Below are 13913 nucleotides of genomic sequence, written 5' to 3' on the forward strand. Positions count from 1 at the left end.
GTTCTGCTGCTAGCAAAGGAAATTGGCAGGGTTCCCTTGAGAACTGAACAATAGCTACCCTTCTTATTTCGTTGAATATTTTTCCACAGAATCTGTTTAAAAATCAGGAGATACTAACTTCAGCAGACTCAAGTAGAAGAGGTTTTTTTCTCCCTCAAATAATTGAAAGGACTGCATTTTTCCTGACCTTTTTTATTAATACATATACTGGAAGGAAATGGGAGAGAGTAAAGGAGCCTCAGAAGCATGGAAGCTGCCATTTTAGAGTGCTTTAGAGTGCTTATGTAATTTTGCCTAGTTAGAGTCCCCTTGATTAATGAAAAACAGAATTACTGTGCCAAAGTGCTTTCAGAGCACAGCTGAAGGATAGAGCGATATTCTCAGGAGTGCTGTACCCTGCACAGGAGTCTTGTGGAGTTCTGCCAAATACGATATTTGCGTGGTACAGATTACTCTGAAGAATGTTGTTGTGACCGTTACTGAAATATCATTTACAATTCAAACCACTAATCACTATTTCCTAAAAACATCATCTGATAGGCACGAGAATGGCAGTAATTGCAAGGAAGCATATTTAACAAAATCTTGTTGATTTAAACCGAAAAAATAATAATAGTGAAAAGGTTTTCTGCTTAAATGTGACAGAAAATGGATGCTGGCCTTCATGTTCTCTAACCGTGGCATGATGGAAGGGTTTTCAGTAGAAACAGCTAAGGAAATGCTCAGTCCTGTGCTGTGCTGTGAAATCTGACAGATCTGTTTATCATCAAGAAAGTTCAGAAGGCCTTGTTCTGTGCTGAAAAGCCTCCTTTCAGAGGTAACGTGCAGGGCAGACTACTCTTTCTTTGTTGCTGCAAATAAATACTAAACTGCACGGCATGTTGAAGAGCTGGACAGAGCTGCAGGTTGAGCCTGTTAGGTTACAATGCTTGAGTAGCCAGGTGCTTGCACACACTGCTGTGTTAACGCACTCACTGGATTGCTCCTTACCGAGAACTGATTTTTGTCAGCTACACTCGTGGATTTTTAATGTCTTCTAGCATTTTAAATAGCCAAATCTGATACCAAAATATTTTCTTGTTTTTCAGCCTTACCTTTTCCTGTGATGGTCATCACTTGTTCACAGCAAATAGTGATGGAAATGTAATAGCTTGGTGTCGCAAGGACCAGCAGCGCTTGAAGTTACCCATGTTCTATTCATTCCTTAGCAGCTATGCAGCTGGGTGATGACTACTTCCGCTGCTCATTCAAGTCTCCATGCACTTTAAATCCATAATAAATTATAGAATCTCTTCATTAACTGGATTTTGAAATAGTTTGAATGTCTCTAGAATGACTGCATAGGTGAAAAACAGAAGGCAGTCTAAGGCAGTTATAAATTGTACGTGCATGCACAAGCCTGAAGTGTATGGAGTCACCAGGAAGCTCTGGTTGCATACTCCAGTACCAGCAAAGTGACGTACAAACGCTCTAACCTACAAGTCAAAATGCTGCAATACAAAATGTAATAGTATTTTTTTAAATCACTTCTTGGAAGCAACTATTTCAAAAATTGAATCAGTAGTGTTTGTCCCTCCTGTGTTGTAAAATATCAGCAGTATGAAGCTCTGTAAATATTTATAAAAATGTCAGCATGTGTATATCTGATTAGTCAAGGATGGTGGTGTTAGCTCTGGGATAAATGACCCAAAATTAAAAAAATCCAAGATGATTCAAAATTGCTTTTTTTGAGAAGCAAAGAACTTAGTAGGTGCTTTTTGCACCATTTAATAGTATTGTAATACTAAATAATTAGATCCATCTTCATTTGCGACTTCTGCTGTCTTCTCTGTTCAGATGGTGTGAAAGTCTTTGGACAAAAACAAGGATGGGCAGACACCTCATAGCTTCACAAAGCAATAGTTAAATTGTGTTTTCGTTTTGTGTTCCACATAGTGTTAACTCAGTTTGTAATACCTAGCTGCTGTGGTCCTGTGGCAGACTACACACACATCACACACACAGCCTGCCGTCCAGAGCTCTAGAAACGGTACTAAAGAAGGCACTGATGTGCTCGTATTCTCGGTGTCATTGAACTTCAGTGCACTGTAAAATGTTTAAATCCAAATGTTTAAATCAGTGTTTATAGGCACTGAGTAATTCAGAACAGTTTATGTAGGTACACTGTGCAAATATGTTATTTATTCCTAGGTGCTATTTTTGAGAGGAGGAAAAAAAAAATAAGCTGCCGTTGTTAATAGCTTACATCTGAATTCTTAGGCCAGATAGAAAAACTAACACTTAAGCTGATGGATTTCAAGACCCGACTGACACTGAGTGCCTGCTAGTCATGCAAATGGTACAAGAATGCGACACATCTCTGATGTAGTTACATTTTTCTTCTTCATACCTTCGCTTTTTCATCATTGACATATTCCACTACTGCCATACAGACAAACTGCTCTATCTTAGTTTTAAGGCTCATTTGCCTTCCACGTACTGTGTTATGAAATCGTTATGAAGATGTGCATACAGGAAAACTGTACACTTCAGAAAATTCCAAATGGTCTTTACAGAAATTTTTGCGACTTTCTGACTCTGGGGGTTTTCAAACTGGAAAAACTGAAGTCTTCTCAGTCCATGACACAGATTGATTTACTTTTTTTAGTTCACTTAAGAAAGCAGCTGTATGAACTGAATTTTAAACTGCATATATTGTAGCAATGTTGTATGGGGTGGCTGTAGTCATGTTTTTCACTGTCTAAATGTTAATGTAAGGTCCAAATACAGACTGAAAAGCTTCTTGGCTCATGTTGAAGTGATGCGCTTTATTTAAGCGACAAAATACAAACGTGATGGTTTGGGGATGCTTTTGTCCTCCTTGAATTGGGATGTTGCTCACAAAGGCTTATTTTTATAAAGTAGAATTCCACTTGTTACAAATCAATATGCAAAATTGCTGGCCTTGTAAAAAAGTGCAATATTATATATTTTTATGTATAAGTCGAAGATTTTTTTGAACTGAGGAATATTTATTCAGTTTAACGTTCTGGAGCTATTGAAATACCATTGCAATAGTATATGTGCATGATGTACTGAAACCTCCTGTAAATTTCACATTCCACACTGTCTTTGTATACACTGTCACACTGTTGGGTAATAAACAGACCTTTGTATCAAATGGAGATGGTTAGAACCATGTTTTTGATTTAATTTCACCTCTCTTTGAGAAATCATCTGCTCACTTCTCTCCAGTTCCTGTTCTGTTTGTTCTCAGGTCTTTAACCTTTTAAGGTTCTTGAAGGAGGAAAGTTCTGTTTGTGGGCTACATCATCTTGCTGTGAAACTGTGCGAGGTTGGGTATAAGTTTGGAAGTGAGAAACTCAGTTGTACATATGTGCATGTGCCCCCCCTTCTCACGGGATGTGGGGCTGGAAGTGGAAGTGATGTATCTCTAAGCAGAGACGCTTCCCCCTCCCACCAGCCGCCTCCTCTCAGAAAACCTAGCTGAGCTGAGGAAAAATGGAAAAGCAGCTCCTCTGGAGGTTCAGGAGGTAAGGAAGATCATAAATGAAAGGGAGGGAGAGAATGGTGCTGGTGTCAGTTGGAGACTGAGATCTCTTGGCTTCTCTGTGGCAAGGCCTATCTGATAGCCTTGCAGGGTTTTTGTGGTGAACCTCAGTCACTGATTGCACCTATGCACGTAATGAGAAAGGGAAGGCCATGTACTAGTTATATTTTCACTTGTAGTGGTGAAAGGGAACCTAGATATTGGGTTTGGGACAAATGTTTAGGACAAACCCACTATAACAAATAGAAGGAATGAAAGAAGTCCAATAGAAAACAATAGGGGCTGCTCCAAAAGTAATGCATCTTCTGAAGAAAGACCCAATGAAATATCTGTCCCTGAATACTGAACAAGAGTCTATGGAGCTCCGCAGAGAGCAGTGTAGGGGGGGGGGGGTAAGAAACCACGCCGTTTCAATTTGCAAATATAGTTCACCTTCATGTGGCAATTGCAGGGTTAATCTGTAACACTACAGACAACCCGACCTCCGCTGCCAAGAAATGCCCAGATAATGTAAGGTAATTCTCCCTAGAAGCTCATAGTGGAGTCCCAAAAGTACTAGTTTTCTTTATGCTTTCTGAGTTGGCGTTTTCTTTTTCTCACATATGAAAACAAGTTGCAACATCTTGTTACTCTACCACAATAATGCAAGACTATTTTAAAGCTGTTGCTTGCCTTAAAAAAATATCTTGAAAAATCCACTATGCATTTTTGAGCTGCTTCTACTGAGAGCATTTTCTTTGACACTGTAGTTAGATAAAACTGCTGACAAATGCCCTCTGTGCTAATGAGATGTGGCAGTTACTTACGGGTGCTAGCTCTGGGTGGGGTCAGAAAGCCACTGGTTTTACACCTGCCATAGACTCAGTCTTTGGGAGGGGACGTCTTTGCTTTGAAGCACCTTTAAAAGCAGAACTTTGCCCTGCACTGTATGGAAAACAGAAGTGCCTTGGAAACGTTCGTGTCTGATGAGGGGAGGAGAGGCAGTGATGGCAGAGGGGTGACACGTGCCTCTCCCTTAATGGGAGCTTGCTATAGCGGTTCTCCCGTCAGCACGCGTGTTTTTAGGGCCGATTTTTAGTTAACGACGTTAACTGCCACTGAGCCTTACGGTTGATTCTCCCATTTGATTTGTGTACACTTTTCCCACTACGGCGCTGACTCATTTTGCCGTGCCCCATTAGCCGTGACAGCACAACTCGCGGAGGTCCCAGCACGGTTTTTTTCCACAGCGGAATCTTGTTTTGTTTCTCTTCACCCTCCCGTCGCAGGGCCGACGCGAGCTCCTGTGCCAGAGCTGCTTTGCCAGCTCCGCGCTCTAGAAACGCGCAGACGCTCGCTCCGCGCTATTCGCTGGAAGCGTCCCAGCGGCTGAGCGACTGCGGGGTGCCGCGGGCGGGTGCCGCCGCCTGCGGGGGAGGAGGCGAGGGCAGGGCGGCTGCAGAGCGGTGCCCGGGGAGCGCCCGCGCAGCCCCTGCCACTGGCGGCCGCGGACGGCTCCCGCCTCGCCGCGCTCAGGGTGGGTACCGGCGGCGCGCGCCGCTCCTCAGGGCCTAACGGCTCCGCGGCGGCTGACGGGCGCGCGGGCAGACGGCCGCCGGTGAGCGCCGCGCTCCTCGGGCGCGGGAGCCGACCCTCGCCGGTAGCCAACCCTCGCCGTGTGCCGGGAGCCGCGCGCTGCGGGAGGTACGGGCGGTCTGCGGCGGCCGAGTGCCGGAACCGGGGCGCCCGGCGAAGCCGCGCCGCCGCCCGGCCGAGCCTGCCGTCCCGGGGCGGGGCGGGGCCGGGCGCAGGGAAGCGGCTTCTGCACCTTCCCACTGGCGGGGCTGAGCGCGGGACGGGTGCGCGACGCTGCTGCCCGGCCGCCGCGTGCGGTGCTGCCGCACAGGGCTCGGGTAACGGGCGGGGACGCCGCTGTCCGGCCGGGGCGGGTGCTGCGCCGTCTCTATGCTTTACTTCTAGTTGGAACGATCGCTTTTACCTGTATATTTCTTTAAAAGTAAAAAGCGAATTCCTTAAACTTCGCCAAGGAAGCGAAATAGCGGGGGGGGGGGAGGGAGAGGGCTCTGTGCTTCAGACCTTCTGCTTCCCTACTGGTGGTCTATGGACAGCATCAGAGGGTCGTCCTTGCGAGGTTGGCTGCTGCTTTGGCTGCAGGAGTGCTGAGAAGCGAGTTGGTACTCGTGTACAGAACGCAGCGTACCAGTGTAGGAGCTCGGCAGCTGCGTGTCGTGCAGCGCCGTGTTAGGTGGAAACAGAGCCGCTGAAGTTGAGCAGATCTGCAGTTACTGGTGAAGTCACCGCACTCACAGGACGAGAGTTATGTTGTCTCTCTCTTGCTAAGAGCAACCTTCCCGGTAATCATTTCTGTTGGTGCTACCAAGTGTCTTTGGAGGGGGTGGACTTCCCCTCAACCTCTTCAGTATCTGTCAGCTTGGCACGGAACAGCTGTGAGGCTGTAAATGTTCTGTTTGTATTCCCGGTGCGTTTGCACGTGGGTAAACACTTTTGGGCTCTTTCTGACATTTTGAGTTTGGTTTGCCATCACGTCTGACTCAGGGGCTGTTCCCAGGTATGACCGTGCCTGGATTACCATTGCATGGGGAAGGCATTCTGCTGAGGTGGAAGTCCTAGAAGATCTGGAAAGGGCCATAATATTCAGTAATTTTGAGTCCACCATTTTTGATTGCTGAAAGAAAAGAAAATGCAACAGTTTGAGTTGGGGTTTGTTAGATTTAGTTCTGCAGTATACACTTTTAACTTTACAGCTGTACTTTGAGGTGTAAGAAGATAAGCTTGCTGTGCAGCCTTTCATCCCATTGTAGAAAACTGTACCGTAGAGCTTGAAACTGGGTGTTGCTTCTGTATTATGCAGTATTTCAGATTCTTTCTGCATTCTCTTTAGTAAGTATTTAGAGACTTTAGTAAATGCACATTGCACCTCTTACCTACATGAGGTCAACCTTTACCTGCAAATAGTGATGTAACTTCCTGGGTTATCAGGAGATGGTTTGGCCTTTGAAGTGCAATAGGGTACAGTCTAATCTACTCTATAAACAGTGCAGAAAAGTTGTTCTTCACAAACATCTTATGAGCCCTGGAGAGTAAAATCTTTGGTACAAATCACTGAATTGCATTCAGGAAAAAAAAAAAAAAAAAAAAAAAAAAAAAAGAAAAAAGAAAAAGGGATGAAGATTACGTGGGGTCAAAAAAATCTAAAAAGAAAAAAAGCCCTCAGCTGAACAGGATGAGAAAATGTCACTGTGCAGCCTAAGAAGTGTTAGGATATGGCTGACCAGCATGGTGTCAGCCCACAGTAACTGCTCGTCTGGAAAAGGCCATGTATCTGCTGCCCCTGTTCTTTTGTGTCAGCATTCCCCTTAAAGAGCCATCAAGAACGGATGGATGAACTCAGCACACTACGTAACCATATTCCGGATAGATGAGCTCCTGTGTGATCTAGGAATACTGGCACACACCAGTAACATGCAGACTGCACATAGTCTGTTCACTAACATAGTTACTGTAACTACGGTGACTATCAGAGCCTGTGTACCTTTGTATCGATCTAACTTAATAGGAGACTGCTGGAAAAACAAGCAGAAATGAATATGGTGAGCACAGCTGAGCACTTTCTGGTTTGAGGCTTTTATAAGTAATTGAAAAGATGGGGAGAAGTTATTCCTTGTGGGCACCCTGCCACCACGTAGGATACAAATGTTGGTGTGCCATGCCAGGAACGTGCAGGCCTGGAGAACACCTGAGTGTCTGCAGGGAGTGCTGCAGAGAGTGCTCAGGGCTGTCTGTCAGGCCGTGGGCTGGAGCTGAACACTGAGACAGAGATCCCATGGGAGCACGGCTGGAGGAGTTCTCATCTGACCCCAGGGAATGAGAGTTCACAGGAGGGATATGTAAACAGATAGTCTGCTTATTACAATTTCTTTTCTATCCAGAGCAACAAAGTCGTTTCATTAAAGAATATCGAGTATAAGGTTATCAGAGGATATCATAGAATCTGAGGATTCTCAGCCAAAGCCTTATCTGCTAAGACATCATAGTTTGGCTTTAGAATGGGAACTACTCTCATAGTCAACATCACTAATGTGTGATAGTCTCATAGCTGATATGCTAGTGCTCTATTTGTGCATGAGGGAATCCAGAGATATATTTAGGTTGTGAAGTGTGAAACAGGAGAAATCTGCCTTATAAATTCTAGAACCCAAACTGTCTATATGGAAAAACAGACTAGATACTTAAATGGATGCTAAGCGCTTCCAGAAATATAATGGTTAAATATTTAAGTGTGTGTAAAGGTCAGGAGGGGAGCAGGATTTGGAACACAGTACATGTATGTGCCTCACGGCATAAACAAACCTCTTACTAGGGATAAATGGAAATTTTCTACAGTGGCTGAAATACCTTTGGCCAGATTTTTTTCCTTTTTGAAGTTTATTTATGAAGTCTTCTACTCTGATTGTTTTCTGAAATAGTTTACCAGAGTAATACAGATTTTCTTCTAATTTTTGCCCCATTTGTTATATCAGAATGCACTATGGTTGTGGCATCATTTGAAAAAACGGGGTTTGGATTTTTAAAAGCATTTCAGTGACATTGTGACCATCCCTGAATCCCTTTTTCACTTAAAAGTGCTTAAAAACCAGGTGGAATTACTGGAAACACTGTTCTCTTCAGCTTCATTGCAACCAGTAACATTTCACATATTCTCATTCTAGTGTGTAACTTTCAGAGGTTGATTAAATTTACCAGAAAAGCTAAGGAGATCTGGAATTCTCTGTACTGTTCATGGAGTTTCAGTCTCTTAATTCAGTTTAGCTGAAATGCATTATTGAAAATCAGATTTCTTGTTTGCCTCTCAACTTGTGCTGCAGCAAATGGAGACATGCCTCTGTACTTAGCTTTGATTTTTCATCTCTGTGGTCATTATTAGTCCAGCCATGAAGATGATAACAAGTGATTCATATTTGTGGGAGTATCATTTTGTAAACAAAGATAAATGTGTTTGTTCTCGTCTTTATAAATGGGTCAAACCTTAAAAGCTAGGAGGTTAGGTCAAGGAGGAAGCCCAGAGATGAGCTTTAATTCAGAACTTTGCAGTCTTCTGGCTGCTTCAAAGCCTTTCTCCTTGCCCACTGCAAGTCAGAACATACCTGAACTCTGTTTGAAGATGGGCTGGTGGATTGGCTGTGGGGTTTCTTTTGTACTGTACGTTGCCTTTTATGCAAAGCCAATTTTTCCACATGCATTTAATTCTGTACTCTGTGAGGAGTATGAGTTGGTTGATTGTAGACGAATGCTGAGAGAAAAAGTACCATTTCTGTGTTCTAACACAGTTTTAGTTAGCGTGCATTTCAGGGAGAAACCCGTGTTCCATCTGAATAGCATATGCATGCACTGAAAGTGTTCTTTGTTTTGGCATACATTATTTTGGCACATAATATAATTAAAGGTAGCATTTCTTCTTCCCAAGTTTATACAAGTACTGTGCAGACTACCCAGGGCACATGGGTTGGAAATCTAAGGTTCCAGAGTGGTTATTCATCTTATTTGATCTAGTAACAGCAATGAGAACTGCATGGTAATGAGTTGATTTACTCTCATGCCCTTAGGAAGGAGCAATTCAAGAAAACCACTCAAATACTGACCTACCTTAATTAGGTGTCTCTTTGACCAGATCATGCTGTTTGAGCTTGGGCGTAGATCAGGCAGTAATTACATTCTTTTGTCAAAGTATCTGTGGACCAGGATGACTTCTGAAACGCTACTGCTTGAGTACTCCCAAGGGCAGAAAAAAACCAGCTTACTTAATGATAGCTATGAGCTGCTGGGTCTTTGGCACACAGACGTCTTCCACTGTCTTTGTCTCTCATTTCCCAAACGTGGCCTCGCTATTCCCAAAGCTTTCTCAGTAGTACTTTACTTCCTTCAGATTAATCTACTAACAGCTCTTAAAAATGGTAAGCACAGCTATCAAATGCTTAATTGAAATCCCTATGGATATCACTCCTTACTATACCTGTTCCTTGAACCAGATATGGACCATCTGCCTTGCCCTCATGGGCTGCAGTTACATCCACATACAGGAATGCTTTCTTGAGCACACTTTGCAGCTGCTCCCTAAGAGAAATAGGGAGTTAAATTATATTAGAAATGCCTGGAGTAAATGGCAACTTGATGTGAAACAGAGAAGTGGGAGACTGAGGATGGGAAGAGGTACAGAACTGGGGTTCCTGTCCCTTCAGCAGAGCAGATGTGTATGCTTGCCCATATTAATCCCTTGTGTGTCCTACTTGTTTTCGTTCAGACAAATGGTAGTAATTTCCCAGATTTGTAAATGATCAGGCTGACAATGAAAAAATACCAGCTAACAATTATACAAACAATCTCTTTTCTTTTGGTCAATTCTTTTTAAAACTCCAAGTACATTTAAGGTCAAGCTTTTTTCTGTACCAGCCCATTAGACTACTCTTCTGAATAACGAGTTCATTTAATGAAATTACAGTGGCTCTGAGAAGTAGTACTCTTAAATTGAAATAAAGAGCTGCATCAAAAGCATATATCAGTAACCATGAGGTGGTGAGCAGAATGTGCTTGTGTGATACAGTTTTATAGTAATTTAGTGCTGGTGGTAGAATGAGGGCTGTAAGGTGATGTGAAAAAAAAGACTTGCCAGCCCTGTGCGTGATAATTAGCCTTGATGCTTATGTATTTCTTAATGAGTACCTCTGAACTATGAAATTCCTGTGTGAGCCCAGCTTGGGATGTTGTCTCAATCTGTTCATCTCCAAAGGAAACACTAAAAAGCAAGGAATAATTAGTGGAGTCAAATTTTTTGTTTACCCTGGACTTCACCAGGTCATATGCAGTACAGTATGCTACATAATATGTTATTCTTCTTTTTATTTCATTGGAGATCTCCAAGAAAAAATTGGAAACTGCTGTGTTATTTCTTCTCAATCTCAATGATTTCATTTCTAAATTACTTAATTCCATAGACAAAATATTGACCCTTTCTCTACCTTAAAATACCCCCATTTCCAATGTTCAGTGAGGTCAGTGTGGCATTCATTATTATTGTGCATTTTTCTGATCTTTTTCTCATGTTAGTAGGTGTAATTAGGGTGTGGAGCCAAACTGCATAATGACTGAAAGGTCAGTTTGTGAACAGCTGTTCTGTGCTGGCACTCTGAACCAGGGTAACAATTTCTGCACTGAAATACTGGCAGTGTAATCTCGTATTGTTTGCAGAATTCAAACAGTGCTTGCAGTTGAAGATGCAAATATGTGATGCAATCAGGTACTATTGAACAAGGGAACAAGTATAAATGATATCTGATTTGTATTTATAGCCTACAGCCTGGCATGGTCAGTATGGTGGGGTGGGGTTGGTTAGATTTTGATAACTGTTTTCTTGCTAATTGGTGTGTATTTGCTAGCTATACTTCTAAACTGTCTCAACTTTGCCTCCTCCAGGGAAAACAAAATGAAGGAATTAACGTCAAACAGTACAACCAATATATCTCAAGCTAGGAAAGCTGTGGAGCAATTAAAAATGGAAGCATACATGGATAGGATGAAGGTAAACTTAGGCTTATTTTTCATACCTTGAGTTCATTTCATTTGAATTCGTTTGTGGTATAACCTCCCTATAACATTCCAAAAAGACCTGATCACCTGAAATCAAAAATCTTGCTGAGAAATAAGACAATATCAGGCCATAAACTCACTAATTAGAAAGACAGTATTTATGAGTCAGAAATATTAGTGCAACTGACACAAATAATCAGTCACAAATAGTCACAAATAAATTTCAGTTGTTTCGGCTATTAGTGTTGTCTTGTCAGAGCTGAATTTGCATACCTATAGTTTCTATTTTGTATAGTATCTTGACTAATTCAGTACAAATAGATGTACACTCATAGAGATGGGTATTTCTGTTTCCTTCAGTATAGGTCTGCCTTTTCAGCACAACTGTGCAGGTTAGTTTTCAGTTGAATCAGTCCCTGATTCAGGTCATGTTGCAGCTGTGCGAGCAACAGAACTGACAAGGAGGAAAGTTAATGAGTGGAAGAGGGAAGGGCTGGAAAAATGTGGGCTAGCTTCTTGTAATTTGAATTGTTGATCCTTAGTAGATTATTTAAAACTTGCTTTTATATAATCAAACTATAACTTTCAAGTATGAAATCATTAACTCAGTTTTGCAGAGAGCTTCATTTGTTAGATGTATAATGACATTCTTAATTACATACTTAAGAATTACATAGGTTACTTTTTGCAGTTAGTTTAATTAAAAAGAACACAGGCACTAGCAAGACCTAACAATCATCTGGCTTACAAGTGTAATTATTTTACCTTTCAGCTTGGGACCAAGAAAGACACCAGAAAAGTTAACATGTTTCAGTATTCCAAAATATACGATAACATAATGTATAGCTAAAATATAACTAATGCTTATATTATACTAATACAAACTAAATATGATCCACAAAAGGCTGATGTCTTGATTTCTAGAATGCCTTTGAATAAGTAGATGAGGGATTATGAAAAGAGGTAGGTTTTCTTATTTCAATATCTGTTTTCCTTTTAATCTTTGAAATGATTAAGTGTGTACTTGGCAAATTTTGCCAAGAGGCTTCAAATGGTTTCAGTAGGAGATTTGAGTTTTCAAATCATAGCTGTAAAATTAGAGAAATGTTATTTTTCCTGGCTTCTTGCAACTACTTAAATTTGCTGGGCATTTAACAAAAGATCAGTCCCTTCAAAATAACTTAATCGGACTCTCTTTTGCAAGTTATTATCCAAGTAGTTATTCCCATAGTAGACAAGACCACATTGTTAACATTAAAAAGATACTTTTCAAAGTGCCTATGTTATCAGGGAAATCAAATGTTCCAGCTCATTTTTCTACAACAGAGGCACTTTGTTTTCTGTGGACAGCAGTTGCAACAATTGGGTCTGCTCAATAAAAGTTTTGTAGTTAAAATACATTTATAGTTACCCATTCCCTACTGTATTCAGTTTTGTTTTGTTTTGTTTTTTAATGACTTTATAATCAAGTCCTATAACCATTCAGAGCAGCAAGCAATGCAATGTTTTGGGGTTCCACAAAAACAACTCAATGTTGAAGTGTGAAAGGAACAGGGCAGCTATAAAAGGGAGGATGAAGTTATTGGCATGTGAATTGGTTACTGTAAGGTGTATTACTGTGGTGGGTTTTTGTAAACCTTAAAAATCCCCGATGGATTGTAAATCAAACCTGTCTTCTCTGCAGAAGGAATGGCTGGGATTATAACAAAGCAAATAGAAAGCAGGAGGTGCAGATTCAGAGCTAGAAAACATGAAATGAAATCAGATGAACAATGGCCTCGTGACTTGTAGAGTAATGCATCTACCAACGCTGTAAAGTTGAGAAAGCAAAGATAATATTGGTGCTTCATCATGGTTGTCCCAAGTATAAAGCGCTATTTAATCTTCCCTTCATAAGCAGAAAAGCAAGGAGGAGTGGTCTGACATTAAGCACCATAGTGTATCAGCTATTACTACACTTACTTTTTTTTTTTAAGAAGATAGAAAATATTCCTAACAGATTCTGAATAGTGTTGGGAGATTAATGTGGTGGGATTGGCAATATATGTGTGTGAATCTCTTTGTTTTAGATGTAAAGGATAAGCAGAGTGGGTGTCTAAGCAAAGATGGTAATTAGTCACAACCCATGACAAGACAGATGACATCGAAATTGCAGCATTTTGCCCTGTCATTGAAGCTTGTAATTATTAGTGCAGCTAACAGGATTATGTTCTAGCTTTGGCTGTTTTTATCACCTCTGTTATTCTAAAACGTAATGGTAAAATTCCACAATCCTCCTAAGACTGATTCTTCAAAGCATCAGAAGCATCAGAGTTGAGTGTTTTCGTCTTGTTTGGCTTTTTCTTTTGGTAATTTGACAATCAGACATATTTATCATTAAACAGAATACATATACTTTTATAATGTGAGATCGATGTGATACTGAGGTATTCCATCCCCTCCACATATACATTTTTAAATGTTTTTTAAAAAATGAAATGCTGACTTTCTGTTAGAAATCATCAATCAAACTGGAGTCTAATTTTTTTTTTAGCCACTTCTGCAGTATGTAAAAATTACTTTGCATCTGCAGAGCAAACTATATTGCACAGGTGAGGTGAAATGATAAATGTGTGCTAGTTTTGTTTGAATGTTCAAATTAGATGCTTTTACTTTAAGTCTTGCTAAAAGCTGACCAGAAACTGCCTAGCAGTATTCCCCTAAAGGTGAATAGAAGCTATGATAGACTGACCTTGCCTTCATTTAACTTCCTCTGTGACAG

At 41.3% G+C, this 13913-nt stretch overlaps 1 protein-coding gene across 10 annotated transcripts in view; it reads left to right on the forward strand.

Moving 5' to 3' along the window:
• LOC100550123 (guanine nucleotide-binding protein G(I)/G(S)/G(O) subunit gamma-4) overlaps positions 1 to 13913 on the forward strand; it is a 98139-nt gene that overhangs the window by 81086 nt on the left and 3140 nt on the right. For 6 of the 10 annotated variants that reach the window (XM_085219689.1, XM_085219687.1, XM_085219686.1 and 3 more), the window contains one exon: positions 1089 to 3160. In XM_085219689.1, coding sequence (XP_085075815.1) covers positions 1089 to 1227 — 139 coding nt within the window. In that variant the 3' untranslated portion in view covers positions 1228 to 3160. Of the gene's footprint in view, positions 1 to 1088; positions 3161 to 4711; positions 5234 to 5292; positions 5443 to 11038; positions 11145 to 13913 lie in introns of those variants that run through there. The other 4 variants (XM_085219693.1, XM_085219695.1, XM_085219694.1 and 1 more) reach the window with 4 other exon arrangements.

Source organism: Meleagris gallopavo, chromosome 2 (genome assembly GCF_905368555.1).
Source record: "Meleagris gallopavo chromosome 2, MGAL_WU_HG_1.1, whole genome shotgun sequence".
In the NCBI taxonomy this organism is placed as follows: domain Eukaryota; kingdom Metazoa; phylum Chordata; class Aves; order Galliformes; family Phasianidae; genus Meleagris; species Meleagris gallopavo.